This window comes from Macaca nemestrina, chromosome 8 (genome assembly GCF_043159975.1).
Source record: "Macaca nemestrina isolate mMacNem1 chromosome 8, mMacNem.hap1, whole genome shotgun sequence".
In the NCBI taxonomy this organism is placed as follows: domain Eukaryota; kingdom Metazoa; phylum Chordata; class Mammalia; order Primates; family Cercopithecidae; genus Macaca; species Macaca nemestrina.
The window spans coordinates 125,265,957-125,281,862 of record NC_092132.1 but is presented as its reverse complement, the minus strand read 5'-3'; the positions used below and the strand labels follow the sequence as shown (position 1 = coordinate 125,281,862).

General features: G+C 39.0%; 1 protein-coding gene across 6 annotated transcripts in view; it reads right to left on the bottom strand.

Annotated features, from left to right (window-relative positions):
- Positions 1–15,906, bottom strand: part of LOC105482142 (kinesin family member 13B) — a 195,156-nt gene that overhangs the window by 105,835 nt on the left and 73,415 nt on the right. For all 6 annotated transcript variants that reach the window (XM_071068441.1, XM_071068440.1, XM_071068443.1 and 3 more), the window contains exons 5-10: positions 14,223–14,315; positions 12,001–12,181; positions 7,622–7,709; positions 5,677–5,811; positions 3,022–3,134; positions 1,655–1,766 (exon numbers count right to left, since the gene is read on the bottom strand). In XM_071068441.1, coding sequence (XP_070924542.1) covers positions 1,655–1,766; positions 3,022–3,134; positions 5,677–5,811; positions 7,622–7,709; positions 12,001–12,181; positions 14,223–14,315 — 722 coding nt within the window. The remainder of the gene's footprint in view (positions 1–1,654; positions 1,767–3,021; positions 3,135–5,676; positions 5,812–7,621; positions 7,710–12,000; positions 12,182–14,222; positions 14,316–15,906) is intronic.

Here is a 15,906-nt window from a genome sequence, read left to right as displayed (position 1 = left end):
GTTTGAGACAGGAAGGAAAAGTAAATTTTTTTTTTTAGGTTAAAAGCACTGAGGTGTTTAGTTATATAGGCTGACATCAGTGATTCAAATAACAAAATCTGAATAATAATGTACTACTTTAAAAGACTAAAGGTTAGAATTGTCTTTATGGCAGGCCAAGGTGTTTTAATTTTGTTCCTAAAAATTATCTCTTACTATCTGATGTTTGTGAGGTTGCATGACAAACCTTTACAAGTGGTTTTAATTATCAAAATTTGTTTACACTTTTGTTTAAATTTCTAACAGTACTGCATTTTGGCCAAAGGAAGTAATTGGACCTGATTTTCTACTGTGGCCAATTTATTGAATTTTAGCATTACATTTAAGAAAGAACACACTGACATTTACATAAAGAATGTTTTATTTTAACAAAACATACTCAAACAGTGTGCGGAGTTTTGAATTAAAAAGTTGAACACTAGTAAATCTTGAGAGGAGGTAGAAACCAGGAGAAACCCCTAATTCATTTCACAAAGGCTGTTTTTTAAACATGCTATGGACTAAATCAGTAACTATGTCCTCTACTAAGCTACTGGGGCGGCCCGTGTTGAACTCATCTTAGTACTTTCAACTCCCAATGCAATGCATGCCAGGTATTCAACAAATTCTTGATCAATAAGAAAATAGAGCATCACAAAATTAAACAGGGCACATAAAATTATTTCTCCATTTTAAAAATAGAAAAAAAAAAGAGTATTAAAGGATTTAGTCAGGTGACACCCCTATAAATGGGTTAAATTGTCACTGCAACTTATATCCTCTAATTCCCAGTCCAATATCCAACTCACCACACCACCTTATGGAGACTAAAGGGGCTCCGGAGGGCTGGAGGAAGCTGGAAATAAGTCTCTCTTTTTTCACCAAATTCCTATTACATGTTATCACCATCTCTGTCATGATCTATCACAAATTCAGGTTCTAATATTGTGTGTGCACATCTTATCTCCCTCGTGAGCCACAGAGCGCAAGAAGTGCCCTCTGTTTTCCTCTGTTTTAAAATGGAGGCTACGTTCTCCTCCTACCACTGCACATTGACTTTCTTCTTTCTCACTTCCATTGCTCTTGTTCATACAGAATCAATCAATTAATGAATGACTGTGTGCCCTACTCTGCAGCCTTTAACAACACCTTTAAGAAGCCAAAAGCAAATTAAAGCCATCATGAGAAAGCTAAACAGAAACCAAGGTCTGAATGCACTGAAGTTAAACAGAAAACAAGCTCCAAAATGTTAGCCCAAGAAAAGGAGTCTGTGGTAGGCCAGGGTGGCCCACTTGAGTGTGAGGGCAGCGGAGGCTCCTCCTCCATGACTCACACAGCAGTCAGATTAGCAGAAGGCCCTTTCTCTACTCCCCCAAATCTCCAGAAGCAATCGTGTGATTCCGTGCGCGTCCAGCAACCTCACTGCATCCAGGTTCTAGTAAGCTGGAATGTGAATTGCTAGGAAAAAAACCTATGTTTATTCCATCAAAAATGTCATTACCATAAGAGCCTAATAATTATACATTTGCACACCGATGGAGGAAATGATACCTGGAAGGGATTAACAGTCTACTCTTTTTTCCTTTCTTCTTGCCAACCACCAAAAGTTTGCCATGAAGAAAAAAAACAAACTTACTTTGAGCAGCCAAGTGAGAACTGAGTCACGATATGGAACAAATTTATTCTTGTTTTTGCCAGCACTCTGATCTGCAAGAGCTGAGATAACCAGACCGAGGGTTGTGAGGGACCTGCATGGTACAACAATATATCAAATGTCACATTTTAGCACAAAGATTGAACACCAAGATGCCCTTGTACCTGCATGTGAGCAGCACCCTGTCAGCACTTTGCTGCTCAGTTCAAAAGCACACAACTCGAAATAGCTATTTTCCCCAATACTACTATAAGCAATAAAAAATGCTTAGCCCAGTATTTTGTAGTACATAAAAATGTGAGCTATAAATCTTCAGGTCAATATAATACCAAAACCACATATCTCTAAGAAAGCAAGCCAGAAACACAGTAATTAAACCATAGTACAAAGCAAAAATTATATATATGAGATTCAATAATAGGATAGCATCTGGGTGATGGTGTTCTATCATCTCCATTTGGTTTATGACTCCTATGTGTCCTTCTGGGAGCCACAAGGACAGAAAAGCTTCCTACCCATAATGAGCTAACGATTCGGCTTGAGGGAGAAAATGTGAAGCCCATATGAAGGAACTGGTAAACAAAATATTACTTCGTATTATTCGTAGCACAGGATCACCCCTTCCATGAAAAGAATTACCTGACCCAAAACAGCAATAGGGCCACTGCTGAGAAACCCTGACCTGACTGAGTCTGTGCTCTTCGGCCCCATCAGGCATCTCAACAAAACCTAAAATGAGCCCACATGAAGGAACTGGTGAACAAAATATTACTTGGTAAAGTCTTAGCTTCTTGGACTTGGACAAGCACGACAGTGTCTAATAAAGGAAAAGCTCAATGTGGTTAGTACATGTTTGTCCAAAGAGCAACACACAGGTCAAGTTTCAACAGCTCCACTCTGAGAGACCAGTTATCTTTGATCTTCTCTATAGCTAAACCAGTGGTTCTCAACTGGAGGGTGACTGTGTCCCCACAAGGAACAGCCATGGATATTGAAAGTGAGCTTGGGTTGACACACCTAGGGGTGGGGGAAGAGGTGGCAGCTACTATCGCCATCTAGTGGGGAGAAGCCAGGGATGCAGCTAGACACTCTACAAAGCACAGGATCACCCTTCCCATGAAAAGAACTACCTGACCCAAAACAGCAACAGGGCCACTGTTGAGAAACCCTGACCTGAGGCTGTGCTCTTTCGCCCCATCAGGCATCTCAACAAAACCTCATATGAGCCCAGGGCCATTGAAAATACCAGAAAAAAATTCCAAATCACCTTATTATTTTAATAACCACAGATGTTCCCTCATTGGCTATCAAATCAACAAAGCAATACAAATAAGCTTGAGAGCACTTACTTGTTAATGTTGCTCCCTTCCTTCAGCCTGTCCCCTGCAGCGCCCGTCTTCGTTGCTCGTTCACTGCCAGCTAAATCCACCAGGCTCAGTTTGCCCACTTTCTCTCCAGATGTCTACAAAGGAAATCAATCAATGCTAATAAACAGGAACACAAGGCCAGTTGTGGTGGTTCATGCCAGTAATCCCAGCACTTTGGGAGGACAAGGAACGGGGATCACCTGAGCCCAGGATTTCAAGAACAGCCTGGGCAACACAGCAAAATCCTGTCTCCACAAAAAGTTAAAAAAAAAAAAAATAGCTGGCCATGGTGGTGCATACCTATAGTCCCAGCTACTTGGGAAACTGAGGTGGGAGTTCACTTGAGCCCAGAAGTTCCAGGCCACAGTGAGCTATGACTGCACCTCTGCATTCCAACCTGAGCGACACAGTGAGACCCTGTCTCTTAAAAAGCAATACAAAAAGCAGTTCTGTCGCAACTAAATGAATTTATGATCTAAACCCTTTATTAAAAGTATTTACCATTACTTCAAAATTATTTTGTGCTGCTATAACACACTGTAAGAAAACTGTACAATCTAATGATGGAGACACAGAAAATTTATAAAACTACTAATCCAGCCAGGATGAAAGCTAATTATCTCAGAAAAACAGTGCCTCCAAAATGAGCCATTTTGAAGGGTGCCCAAGGAAATTTCCAGAGTAGTATACAAAAGTACTTCTAAGAGTTAAATTTTACTATTATTGGAAACTGTGTTTAAAATTTCATGGATATTTATCAATAATCCTGAGACAAAACACTTGCAATTCTGACATAAAAAAAAAACTGACCTTTATACAATAGAAGAATCCCTCAAAATCTCAAAATATTTTGTAACATTTACATCTTATTCATATATAATTCCATTTCATGTCGGGTGTTAGATTTATATCTTTTTCTAGTTAAGATATTATATACATACAGACACAAAGATATCGTTATCAAAAGTGTTTTCTTATCAAGCACATACATGTAACATACTTTGTACTTCAATAGCAATACAAGAAATGTAGGAAACCAATACCAAAATCTACAGACTGAATCATTTTTAAAGCCTTCCTTTAAAATAGACATTTCCATAAATAAACATGCTGTTAACAAAAGGATATTCAGCATCCCAAATCAAAAGCACTTTTAGTTTAAAAAAAAAAAAAAAAAAAGTCCTCAGTATGTTTTTTGTTTTATGCTGAAAAGGAAATAAGAAACAAAGAACTTTTTGTTGTTACACTAATCTTGCTGTGATGGTAAAAGGAGAAAAATATGCTTTCAGCAGATGAAAATCCTGCCAAAGTATAGCACTTTGCCAGGGTGATTATTTTACCTTCTGGTATTTGAAATGGACACACTAGGGGGTAGGCATCATAATAAAATATGTAAAATTCACATTAAGAGGGAAGACGCAAATATACTAAGCAACAGACAAGTCTGCAACGCAGCAGAAGCCATGTATCTCTGACTGGGTTTACTCTTCACAAGATTCAAAACCAAACACTCAAAAAGTTATTCTACAAAAGCGAGTGATTTTATAGTACAATTTCCCCAGTGTCATTTATTCCTTCTAATAGTGTTTTACAGAAGGCAACACTGCAAAAGAACCTCTGCTAAATCAGCTAGAAGTTTTGTTTTGTTTTGTTTTTTTGAGGCAGGGTCTTGCTCTGTTGCCCAGTGCAGTGGGGCAATCATAGCTCACTGCAGTCTCAAGCTCCTGGGCTCAACTCATCCTCCCACCTCATCAACTCATCCTCCCACCTCAGCCTCCCTAGTCACTAGGTCTATGGGCATGAACCACCCACACCTTGCTAATTTTCAAATATTCTGTAGAAATGGAGTCTTATTATGTTACCCGACTGTTCTCCAACTCCTGGGCTCAAGCAATCCTCCGGCCTTGGTCTCCCAAAGTGCTGGGATTACAGGTGTGAGGCACAGTGCCTGGGCAAGCGAGAGCATTACCATTGGCTTACTCAGTTAGCCATCACAGTTTAAAACTCAAAAACTGCTGGGGCAGACAGTGGGCCATCGGTCCACTTAACTTCTGCTCCACCTTCCTTTAGTGGGAGTGGGTGGAAAGCTTAAACCCACACTTCTCAGACTCCCTGGCAGCCCAGGCTCAGGATACACCTGCTAGAGGCTGAAAAGCAGAAGTAGAGCATAGGCCGCCTGCTGCCACTTTCTGGCTCTTTCTGCTGGCAGCGGGACTAGGGAAATGTAAGCACATTCTCCAGGTTCCAGGATGCTACGAGGCGGCAGCATGGACCGAAGCAACTTCTCTATTCCTGCTTCCTGGATCACAGCTATGGGTATGCCTGGAACTCAGCGTTCTAGAGGTGTCCTCAGAGGTGGCACCACCCCGGTGGCCAGATGTGTGCTGTGCAGAAAGTTATTCCTCAAGAGGCAGTCTAGAACCTGGTCCTCCTCAGATGTCCCAACAACCCTGGAATCACCTGCTTCCCTACATGACATCCCTTTCTATTGACCTAGAGTGGCTTCTGTTTCTTGTCCAGAGTCCTCATTGATACACAAGTCTAGCCAGGACTTTAATTCATCTAACACCTATAGAGAAAAAAAAACCACAATCCACTTTAGAAATATAAAAACAGGTCATGCATCTGAACACCTACCCCAGACTTCACATCGTAGAGAGTATGTGTGAGGGTGATTTTGAAAACTGCATGGGATCGGCTACTCTCCTCGTTCATGTTGGTTGCAGCAACTGTGCGAGATTTGTTACCCTCAGACATCAACGACTCGATATCCTAAGTGGAAACAAATCATAGACCCACATTTCTTTACTTGTGTAATACACACTAAAACCCTGCTACACTACAAAATGCATTACAAGTTTTGCTACTAAGTCAACAACATTTGGAGTTAACATTCTTGTTTCTCAATGAACATTGGGCCCCGTGGAGTACAATAGCCAATACCATCTCTGAAAACTTAAAGTAGATCATTTGCTACAGGTACAGAGGTGGCAGCTTTGACTCTAAGTTCAGAAGCTACACCTTTGGTCACACAAGATGAATAAGTATGCCACGCCAACCTCATCTAATATAGAAATTTGAAAAAACTTAGTTTCTTTAATACAGAAGCAATACAAATTTATTGTTAAAACAAATTAGATTATACAAATAAGCAACACAAATAACTTAAATAACTTGTGTTATTTCTCCTTTCATCCAGGCATATCACTGACTACTACTATCTTAGCAGACCTGTTTTTTATTTATTTATTTATTTTTACTATACTTTAATTTCTAGGGTACATGTGCAGAACATGCCAGTTTGTTACATATGTATATATGTGCCATGTTGGTGTGCTGCAACCATTAACTCGGCAGACCTGTTTTTAAAAATTAGAATGTCAAGAGACTAATTTTCTGCATTGATTTACCACTTGGTTGCTACTACTACTAAAAAAGAGAAACAACAAAATACAATAGGAAGGTCAAGGGATTTTCTTTTTTTTTTTTTTTAATGTTATAAGCTCTAAAACAGTTAACCAACCTGGATTTTAATTGCATTAACAACAATGCAGAGCTATGATACCCATCTGCCTTACAAGGATCTTAATGAGGAGTGAGAAAAATGGCATGTGTGAAAGTTGACTAGATGCTTCCTATTACCCAGTCTTCACTTCGTTCCAGTAAGACAGCCCAATCTTCAACTTGGCACATATGGCCAAGCTAAGAGACTACATTTCCCAGATGCCCTTGCAGCTCACTCTGGCCACATGACATTTTAGTAAGATTTAAAATTAAAATAGGCCATCTGGGAATTCTCCTTCAGGGAGTAGGCGTGCTATCACGTGTTGGTTCTAAGAGCCATCTTGAACTATGGGAATAAGGACATTACCACACCTCTCTATGTTGACCACTGGAAGGAATCCAGGTCCCTAATAACACATTTGGGGCCACCATATCAGCCCTGGAGAGCCTACCTCCATATTTCTTTTCCATTAAAAGTCTTGTTTCAATCATCATTCATTCATTCATACTTTCCAATATATACTGAAAGCACCTACCACAGGGCAGGTACTTTTCAAACACTGAGAATATACAATGGACAAAACAGGTAATAATCCATGTTTCAAAGAACTGTTACATTTTTTTAATGTTATGTGCAACTGAACACAATCCTAACTGACACACATCACCAAAAACTGAAAATCACAATTTTCTATTAAAAGAATAATGTTTAAGAAAAAATTCAACACGATACATAAAAAGCCTTAAAGTAAAAACATTAACTGCAAAAGGAAGTATAAGTGGGCCCCAGAATGGGAAAACAACAACAAAAGATAAAATTCATAATTTTCTAGATTGATTCAAACCCACTTTAGATTCACTAAGTCTGATAACTTCTCATTTAAAAGCCTCATCCTATTTAGTCTATATTTATTCACTGGTCTCTGATCAACTACCTCATTTTTAGGATTTTTGTAAAAAGGGATTTATTAAGTGATGCTATTATATATGCAATTTTAAAAAACAACAAAGTAAGCCAGGAAAGAGAGCCCACCCTACTACACTAAATTTAAGTCGTTCACATACAGGATGTTGTTACCTTGTAGCTTGTGACAGCCAGTTTAGAAAGTCCGTCGACATAAGGTCCCAACACACTATGCTCTCTGACTTTCAACGTCTGACGGCTTCTGTTCACGAAAAACAAAGAAATGATTTTTTTAATAATAGCCTATTTTTAAAAAGGACTCAGCTCTGCTCCATAAAAATATACAATGAATTCAAGAAAGACCCCAAATAAATAAAACCAACCGACTTGATCCCAGAAGAATTTAAACCAAACTTTAAAATCTTCACTGCGAAGAAAACTTCATAATGTGATTAAATATCACATCACTCAAAGGGTACATTGTGGGATGTCTATTTGCTACTACAAAGAATGCAGAGTCAAATAAATATGAACAATCTATTTGTCTTACACAGAATGTGGTACAAACAGCAGAAACTCAGTAAATGTTAACTGTGCAAGAAAGGAAAACTACAGACCAGTCTGTCATGAAGAAAGACAAACAAAACACAATAAACTGAATCTAATGATTTCAAAATACAAAATTGGGCTTATCTCAGGGCTTCTAGGCTATTGACCACTGGAAAAAAGATGCTCGCACTTTAATCACATTGACAGCCTAAGGGGGCAGAGGAAGGAAGTACGATCATTTCAATAAACGCATGAAAAAAGATTCAATAAAATTAAAATTAAATATTCGTAAGTTGTTTTTTTTTTTTTTTTTAAAAAAAACCCTCTTAGCAAACAAGGAACTAATAAACCCAGTAAAGGACATCTGAGAAAACTGTAGAGCACAGATAGCATAGTTAATAATATAAAACAAAAATATTAAGAATATTTGTTGAGGTGTTAGTCAAAGGGTACAAAGTTTCCGTTAGGAGGAGTAAGTTCTTGAGATCTATTGCACAGCATGGTGACTATAGTCAGTAACACAGTGTGTGTTTCAAAATTGCTGAGAGTAGATTTTAAATGTCTGCACCATAAAAAAAAAAAAAAGGTAAGTGGGTAAGGTGACGGATATGTTAATTAGCTTGATATAATCATTCCATAATATATACATGATCAAAACACACTGTACTCCATAAACATATACAATTCTCATTTGTCAATTAAAAATTAAATTATAAAAAAGAGTGTTAATGATGAGGTTACTGGTGATTTTCATTTTATATTTTTTTCCTTATTTTATACCATGAATGTGTGTCCATTTTTGAACTACACAAAATCTTTTTTAAAAAAGTAATAAATTATAATACTTAAAGTTTTTTTGTTTTTGTTTTTATTTTCAAATGGAGTCTTGCTCTATCACCCAGGCTGGAGCGCAGCGCCAGGATTTCAGCTCACTGCAACCTCCGCCTCCCGGGTTCGAGCAGTTCTCCTGCCTCAGCCTCCTGAATAACTGGGATTACAGGTGCACATCACCACACCCAGCTCATTTCTGTATTTTTAGTAGACACGGGGTTTCATCATGTTGGCCAGGCTGGTCTCAAACTCCTGACCCCAAGTGATCCGCCTGCCTTGGCCTCCCAAAGTGCTGGGATTACAGGCATGAGCCACCATGCCCAACCAGTGTTTCAAGTTTTTTGGTGGTTCTTTGATGCCTATGAAGAGAGGTGCACACTCCTCAGCTTGATACGTATGCTCCTTCATAATCTGCTCTTGACTACCTCTTAGTCAGCTCTCCTTATCCTCGCCTTAGGCAGGAATTAATTTACTTTTATCCATTTGTATTATAATAAACTTTGGGCTCTAGAATAGCAAGAATAATGTCTAATTACTTTGGGAGTCTGCAGTTCCTAGCACAAGTCCTGTCACATAAGAATCACCAGATGAATGAACAGACTTCACTAACAAAGTGAAGATGAGAGAGATTAAGGTGACAGAGAGGACTTCAAATGTTAGCTTCCATCATTTGGAGAGGGAGTGCTAGTAACTAAGAAGGCAGGAGAGGAAGGGAAGAAATGTTGAACACATACAGTGAATGACTAGCACGGAAGCTGAACCGCATTCAATCGCTAATACCCATAATAAAGAAAGCAAGAAAAGGATAGTTCTAGAATAACCCTTCATATAAACAGTAAAATCAGGGGATAAGGAAATGACTCTTAAATCTAAAATCTATAGTACCCTAGGATCAACCACAAAAAAAATGTCACTTATTACCATGTAACTGGATAAAGCAGATATAGAGTATTTGATTTACTTCTCACCCCAGGATATATTCTATTATTCACTTTTTTCCTTTCATATTTCCTCTTTTTTCTTAATGTATCCTCTATTATCTCCTGAGTAAAACAACATAATTATATTACTACATACTAGATGCTGAATTAATATAATTAGTACGTGAATAAAAAACGAAGTTTTCTCAAATGGTCTTTGACCGAAATTCACCTTTAGAGATTTTAATCCATTTACTTTGAATCTTCAGAAACTAAAAAAAAAAAATTTCCAAGAAATTTTCACTGGGGAGATAACAGCAGCAGCTACCACTTATTGAGTACTTACTGTATGCCAGCAAATGTTCTAAGACCTCAGGTGTATCATCCCAGTCTATCGTCACAACAGCCCTCTGAGATAATTGTATCCTATCATTTCCCTCTTCAAGTTCCCTCTAGGCCCACAAGTTAGGCCTAGAAAGCGTAAGAAACGTGCTCAATAGGTAACAAGTAGAGGACCTAGATCTGGAGCTACGCGAATCCGAAGCTCTTCGGAATTCACTGTTAATTCATTACTGTAAGTAAGCTGTTAATTACTATACCCAAGACAAACACAGGAGAAATTACTAAAGACTGTACATGTGCAGATAAGTTGAAAAGATGCCATACAAGCACCCTGGATTAAGCAGAAGAACGAACAGGTATGAAGTCAGTCAGCTAAGAATTTCTGGAAGGAGTTAAGTCTGGGCTGGATCTCAGAAAAGTGATGATCTTTGCAGAGGTCAAAGTCCAAGAGAAAGTATTCAAGGCAGAACAAAATATATACATATACAGGGGTATAATATTAAGTAGGATGTGGGTACCTGGGCCATAAGGTACTCTCTGGCCTCTTTGTTTTGGAACAGTTTTTATTAATTAAAAGAAATTTACTTTTAATTTCTTTTGAGACAGGATGAATCTCTCATCCTGTCACCCAGGCTGGGGTGCAGTGGCACGATCTTGGCTCACTGAAGCCTCAAACTCCTGGGCTCAAGCGATCCTCCCACCTTGGCCTCCTTTCGTTCCATGTTGACTTCTGTGCATCCTACTCTCTGACCACACTGAACTGCTGGATCATTCTCCAAAGGAGATTTACATTTAATGATTAATTTACACCTTCAAGGTGTGGCAGAGGCTGTTCCCTACGCCTGAGTAGTTCTCACCCAACTTCCCAGTGAACAAACTTCCCACTCAGCACAAAAGTTATCAAGCAAGTACACTCGGTGGAATCTTCCCTTCTCCTCAGGGCAAGATCAGTCATTGTCTCTTTGCTCCCTAATTTGTAGGAGCCTCTTTCACAAGTTAAAAGCAGACTGCCTTGTATTTTAATTATTTGTTTACAAAACTCTCATTCTGTCCACATTGTGAGCTCTTGCATAGTGCCTGGCATACAATGATCACTCAATAAATGTTTGTTAAGTTTGTATAGAAGCACTGAGCATCAATTCAATCTCCCTGAGAGAACCCTGAAGATTATCATCTTGGTCAAGGAAAACTGACAACAGAGAAGAGCTGAGGGTTCTGTTTGCTCTTGACTGAGAGTCACTAAGATTCACTGCCTCTAAGATTCTCTTTTCCTTGATCATCTTCCTCATCCGGCAAAACTAAATGTCCTCCTGTTGTCCTCCAAACTTTCTGTAGGCCTCAGCTTATTTGGCTCTTTGACCTTCCTAATATTGTTTTTACATCAACAAGCCACAGGCTGTGGTCATTATCTCCATCTCTCTCCACTGTCACGCTTCCTTAAAATCTGAACTCAAAGAACTCTCTGTGGAAGGAATAGATTTCTAGATACCTCGCACTTTCCTCACTCAGTTACAGCTGCAGTGTCAAACCAGCATCTGTGAAGGCCTCCTAAGACTTCTGACCCAATTCTCTTTCCAAGTCTGTGCCATGCAATCATGGGCACTTTTTTTTGTTCCTGAGAATCTTTAAAAATTCACTGTCCTAAAGACCAGGTTTCATCACTCTGATAATGCCTCTCCCTCACCTCACGGCCCGCAAAGAGCTGAATTCCACCTGAAACTTCTTGATTAAAAAAAACTCTTGAGCCCAGGAGTTCAAGGCTGCAGTAAGCTATGATCATGTCACTGCACTGAAGCCTATGTGACAGAGCGAGACCCTCTTAAAAAGTTAAAAAGTAAGATTTGTACTTAAGCCAATTTAAGTCTGTTTCAGTTCACAATGCTGAAACACTAAAGTCTCAAATTCGTTTACCCTTTGGGATCAAGGAGGTCTCGAACTTTTTCATTATAAATTTCCATGTAGGACACTTCTACTTTAAAACTCTGTTCTTCATTTTCCTCTTTCTGAGTTCGTTCAAAGAGTCCACTGCAAAGTCTTGGGATTAATCCAGGTTGGTCAGCTGTGCCCATCATGGTGTAAGATTTTCCAGATCCTAAAAACAAGGAAATCAGAGTTACTATTGTCTCTTTGAGAAGTTAAATATATAACCCTCTTTCTGTTGCTCATAATAAATTATAAACACTTAGCAAAATGCAATGAAAAATACATCCAAATATGAGAATAATAAATACACAAGCTTTCTTACTGCACATGAGAAAGTGAAAAGCAAATGTCCTTTAGAAAGAAAAATAGGCAGGGCACAGTGACTCATGCCTGTAATCCCAGCACTTTGGGAGGCTGAGGCGGGCAGATTGCCTGAGCTCAGGAGTTCAAGACCAGCCTGGGCAACAAGGTGAAACCCCATCTCTACTAAAATACAAACAAACAAAAAAAAAATTAGCCTGGCGTGGCGGCGTGTGCTTGTAGTCCCAGCTACTCGGGAGACTGAGGCAGAATTGCTTGAACCCAGGAGGCGGAGGTTGCAGTGAGCCAAGATTGCGCCACGACAGTCCTGCTTGGGCTATAGAGTGAGACTTCATCTCCAAAAGAAAAGAAAAAGAAAAAGAAACTTCTTTAATCATCCTCATACTTTTAGAAAATACCTAAAACAACTGAGAAATAGTGAGGTCTAAAAGTTTTCTGAAATAAGCTGGAAGAGCCATATAATTAATACTATTGTGCCTGCTCCCAACCAGTGATCACAGCACAAAAAAAATAGGTTCTCCCTGCAGACCCCAGAGCAAATTAACTCACTACCCTTTCACTCTAGTATGGACACTAAAGAATAATCTTATTTTTTCTTATATAAAATTATTTTCTTGGCTGGGCGTGGTGGCTCAAGCCTGTAATCACAGCACTTTGGGAGGCCAAGGTGGGGGGATCACCTGAGGTCAGGAGTTTGAGACCAGCCTGGCCAACATGGTGAAACTCCATCTCTACTAAAAATACCAAAAAAATTAACCAGACACAATGGCAGGCACCTGTAATCCCGGCTACTCAGGAGGCTGAGGCAGGAGAATCGCTTGAACCTAGGAGGCAGAGGCTGCAATGAGCAGAGATTGTGCCAATGCACTCCAGCCTGGGCAGCAGAGCGAGACTCCGTCTCAGGGGAAAAAAAAATGCATTTTCTCCTTTGTAAAAGAAATGTATATTAAATAAAATTTAGAAAACATAGGAAAATAGAAAGAAAAAACTTAAATTACCATAGTCCTACTGTCCAAAAACAAGTAACTACCGACACTTAAGTATAATTCCGTTTTTAGTACCAGTGTTTTTGCAAACATGCTTTTAACCTACAAGTTGCTGCTTTTGTCACGCAACATTTTATTGTTATCATAATACCTAAAGCTAATGTGCCACATTTCCTAAGTACCAGGACTTCTGTAAAAAGTCTGCACATGGGAACTCGTTATGACAACCCTACAAGAAGGTCTATGATCATCAGCCTTTCCAGGTAAGGACACTAAAGGGCAGAGAGGTTAAGTAACTGCCCAGGTCTCTCCACTGGCCAGCTGCAGGAGCAGCACTGGAGCTGTCGCCACTTGACCCCAGCTTTCTGCCCTTTCAACACGACACAAGGCTTCTTGAAAACATCTGACACATTCTTCAGTGAGAACATTTCTAGTTGGACAAGCTGTACGCTTTACTCTTATAAAAGTAACAAGTTCACTTCAAATAGATTTTCTTTTCTTGACCACAGAGATGCAAAAGCCAAAAAGCTTATTAGTTATTACTGGAGAGACATTAAGAAGTACATTCTTTTTGGTATTTTCTCTGTTAAGATTCTGAAAGCCTTAAAAAAGCATGATCTATAGGCATGGCTAGTAATATGTTCAACGGTCATAGCTCTGTATTTTTTTTTAAAAACAACCCTGCTAGTGCCTTGTGAGAAAAATCAGTAAAGATAAAAGATCCCAATCCTAATTTTATCACATTCATTCTAAAATAATGTTATTGACTACTTTCAACATCTACAATACTTTCTGAAAGCAAAAATAACAAGGAATAAATCAGCAATGTTATTCAGTAAAATACACACAGTTCTACTTTCTCCTTCATTGATGGTTATGTGATTCCATGTTATTTAACATTACCAGTCTGTCCATAGGCAAAGATACATGCATTGTAGCCATCAAAAGCATTCTGCAGGATATTCTCCCCAAGGCACTTGAAAACAATATCTTGACCTGAGAGAGAGAGAATAAGAGAAAAGACATTTTAAGCCAAAACTACATATGAACAATTCATAAAACAAAAACAAAAATCTCAAAAACGTATAATGTGCTTATTTATCTCCAAACAAGATTTTTAAATTTGATGAATGTTCCCAAAGGCTTATGCCTTCCAGGTTATTTCTAGTTAGCACATGAGGGAAAATCAGCTCCCTGTACTACATACTTGAACAAATAAACACTAGTAAGAATCCCCTGCAATGCAGAGCCAATGAGCTGCTCACTTTATAATCAATGATTATAAATATCTGAAATTTATACTTGGAACCCAGGTGTACCTGGATTTAACTATTTACCACTCAGCCAATGCTTTTATTCAGTGGGTACCAGAGTTTAGAACAATCATATATATCAACCCCCTCTCCTTTCCCTCAGTGACAATTTCTAATTACAGGATCTATAATACATACCAGTTAGGACAGGGAGTCAGAGCCTGGAAATTTCCCCCAGTTTTCATCATGGACATAAACCACAGAGTCAAGTTTATGTCCATGGAGATAAATGAGATATGCCATTTCCCCCCACAGGCCAAATGAGATATGTCAATAGTCAGTAATCGAATGTGAATCTGACAAGTCACCCTACCTCACTTAGTCTCAATACCATATGGAAGAACTGGATGCTTTTATGTTATGGCAAGGGTATTCCATTATGTCTCTTCTTTTTTTTTTTTTTTTTTTTTTTTAAATACCAGTTAATTTATACTTCTGATATTGGGCCACCTAGACCAAATGAATCTTAACTTCCAAACAGCCATAATATTCATCTTTCTCATAACAGAAGCCAAAACAATATGATGCTTAATATTTAAAAGAGATTGTTTAAAAACAGGTGACAAAAGCAGTTAGGAATAAAGGCAATCAAAGGCTGTCTCTGTAGTCCTAAACTTGTGGTGAGATGGGGCTAGAGACAGTCATCATTTAGAATAGAGTAACAGACTTCCAGAGCCAAAAGAAAATTTAGAGAGAATATGGTATCTTCCTCTTCATCAAAGAGAGAAAACTGAAGCTCTGACAGGTGAGGTGGGCCTAGGGTTCCTTTTCTCCTTGGCCGGTGCTCCCCTTCTTTCAGTATGCCTTCCTGTCTCTCCCGCCCAATCTCAGGCCTCCAGGGCAATCTAAGGAGCAACCTTGCGCTCCCAGCCTCATGTAAGAGCTGGGGATTGTGAGTGTGGAATAGCCACTGTGTGCACTAGTCATGTAATTTCATCAGCATATACCAAGAATGGCACATCGTGAGTCTCCCATTTTCTAATCAACATTAAAAACTCTAATAGCAAACACGGGAGGGTGTTGTCTGTACTTTCTAAAGTTATGCAAAATAATGCTATGGTACTCATATATATCCTATGGTAAATATACAGATATAGGTTACCATCCACAGTTCCTGGCTCATTAACCCTTGTTGCAGTCTTTTACATTGCTGGGGCACTTTAGGCCTCAGGAAACGATCTGATCTCCTACCCTCCTTCTACCTGCCCGAGGCAAGATTCTCCTCTGATTGTGGGTCTAGAGCTTCTCATTCCACAGGTCCTGCCTCATATCCT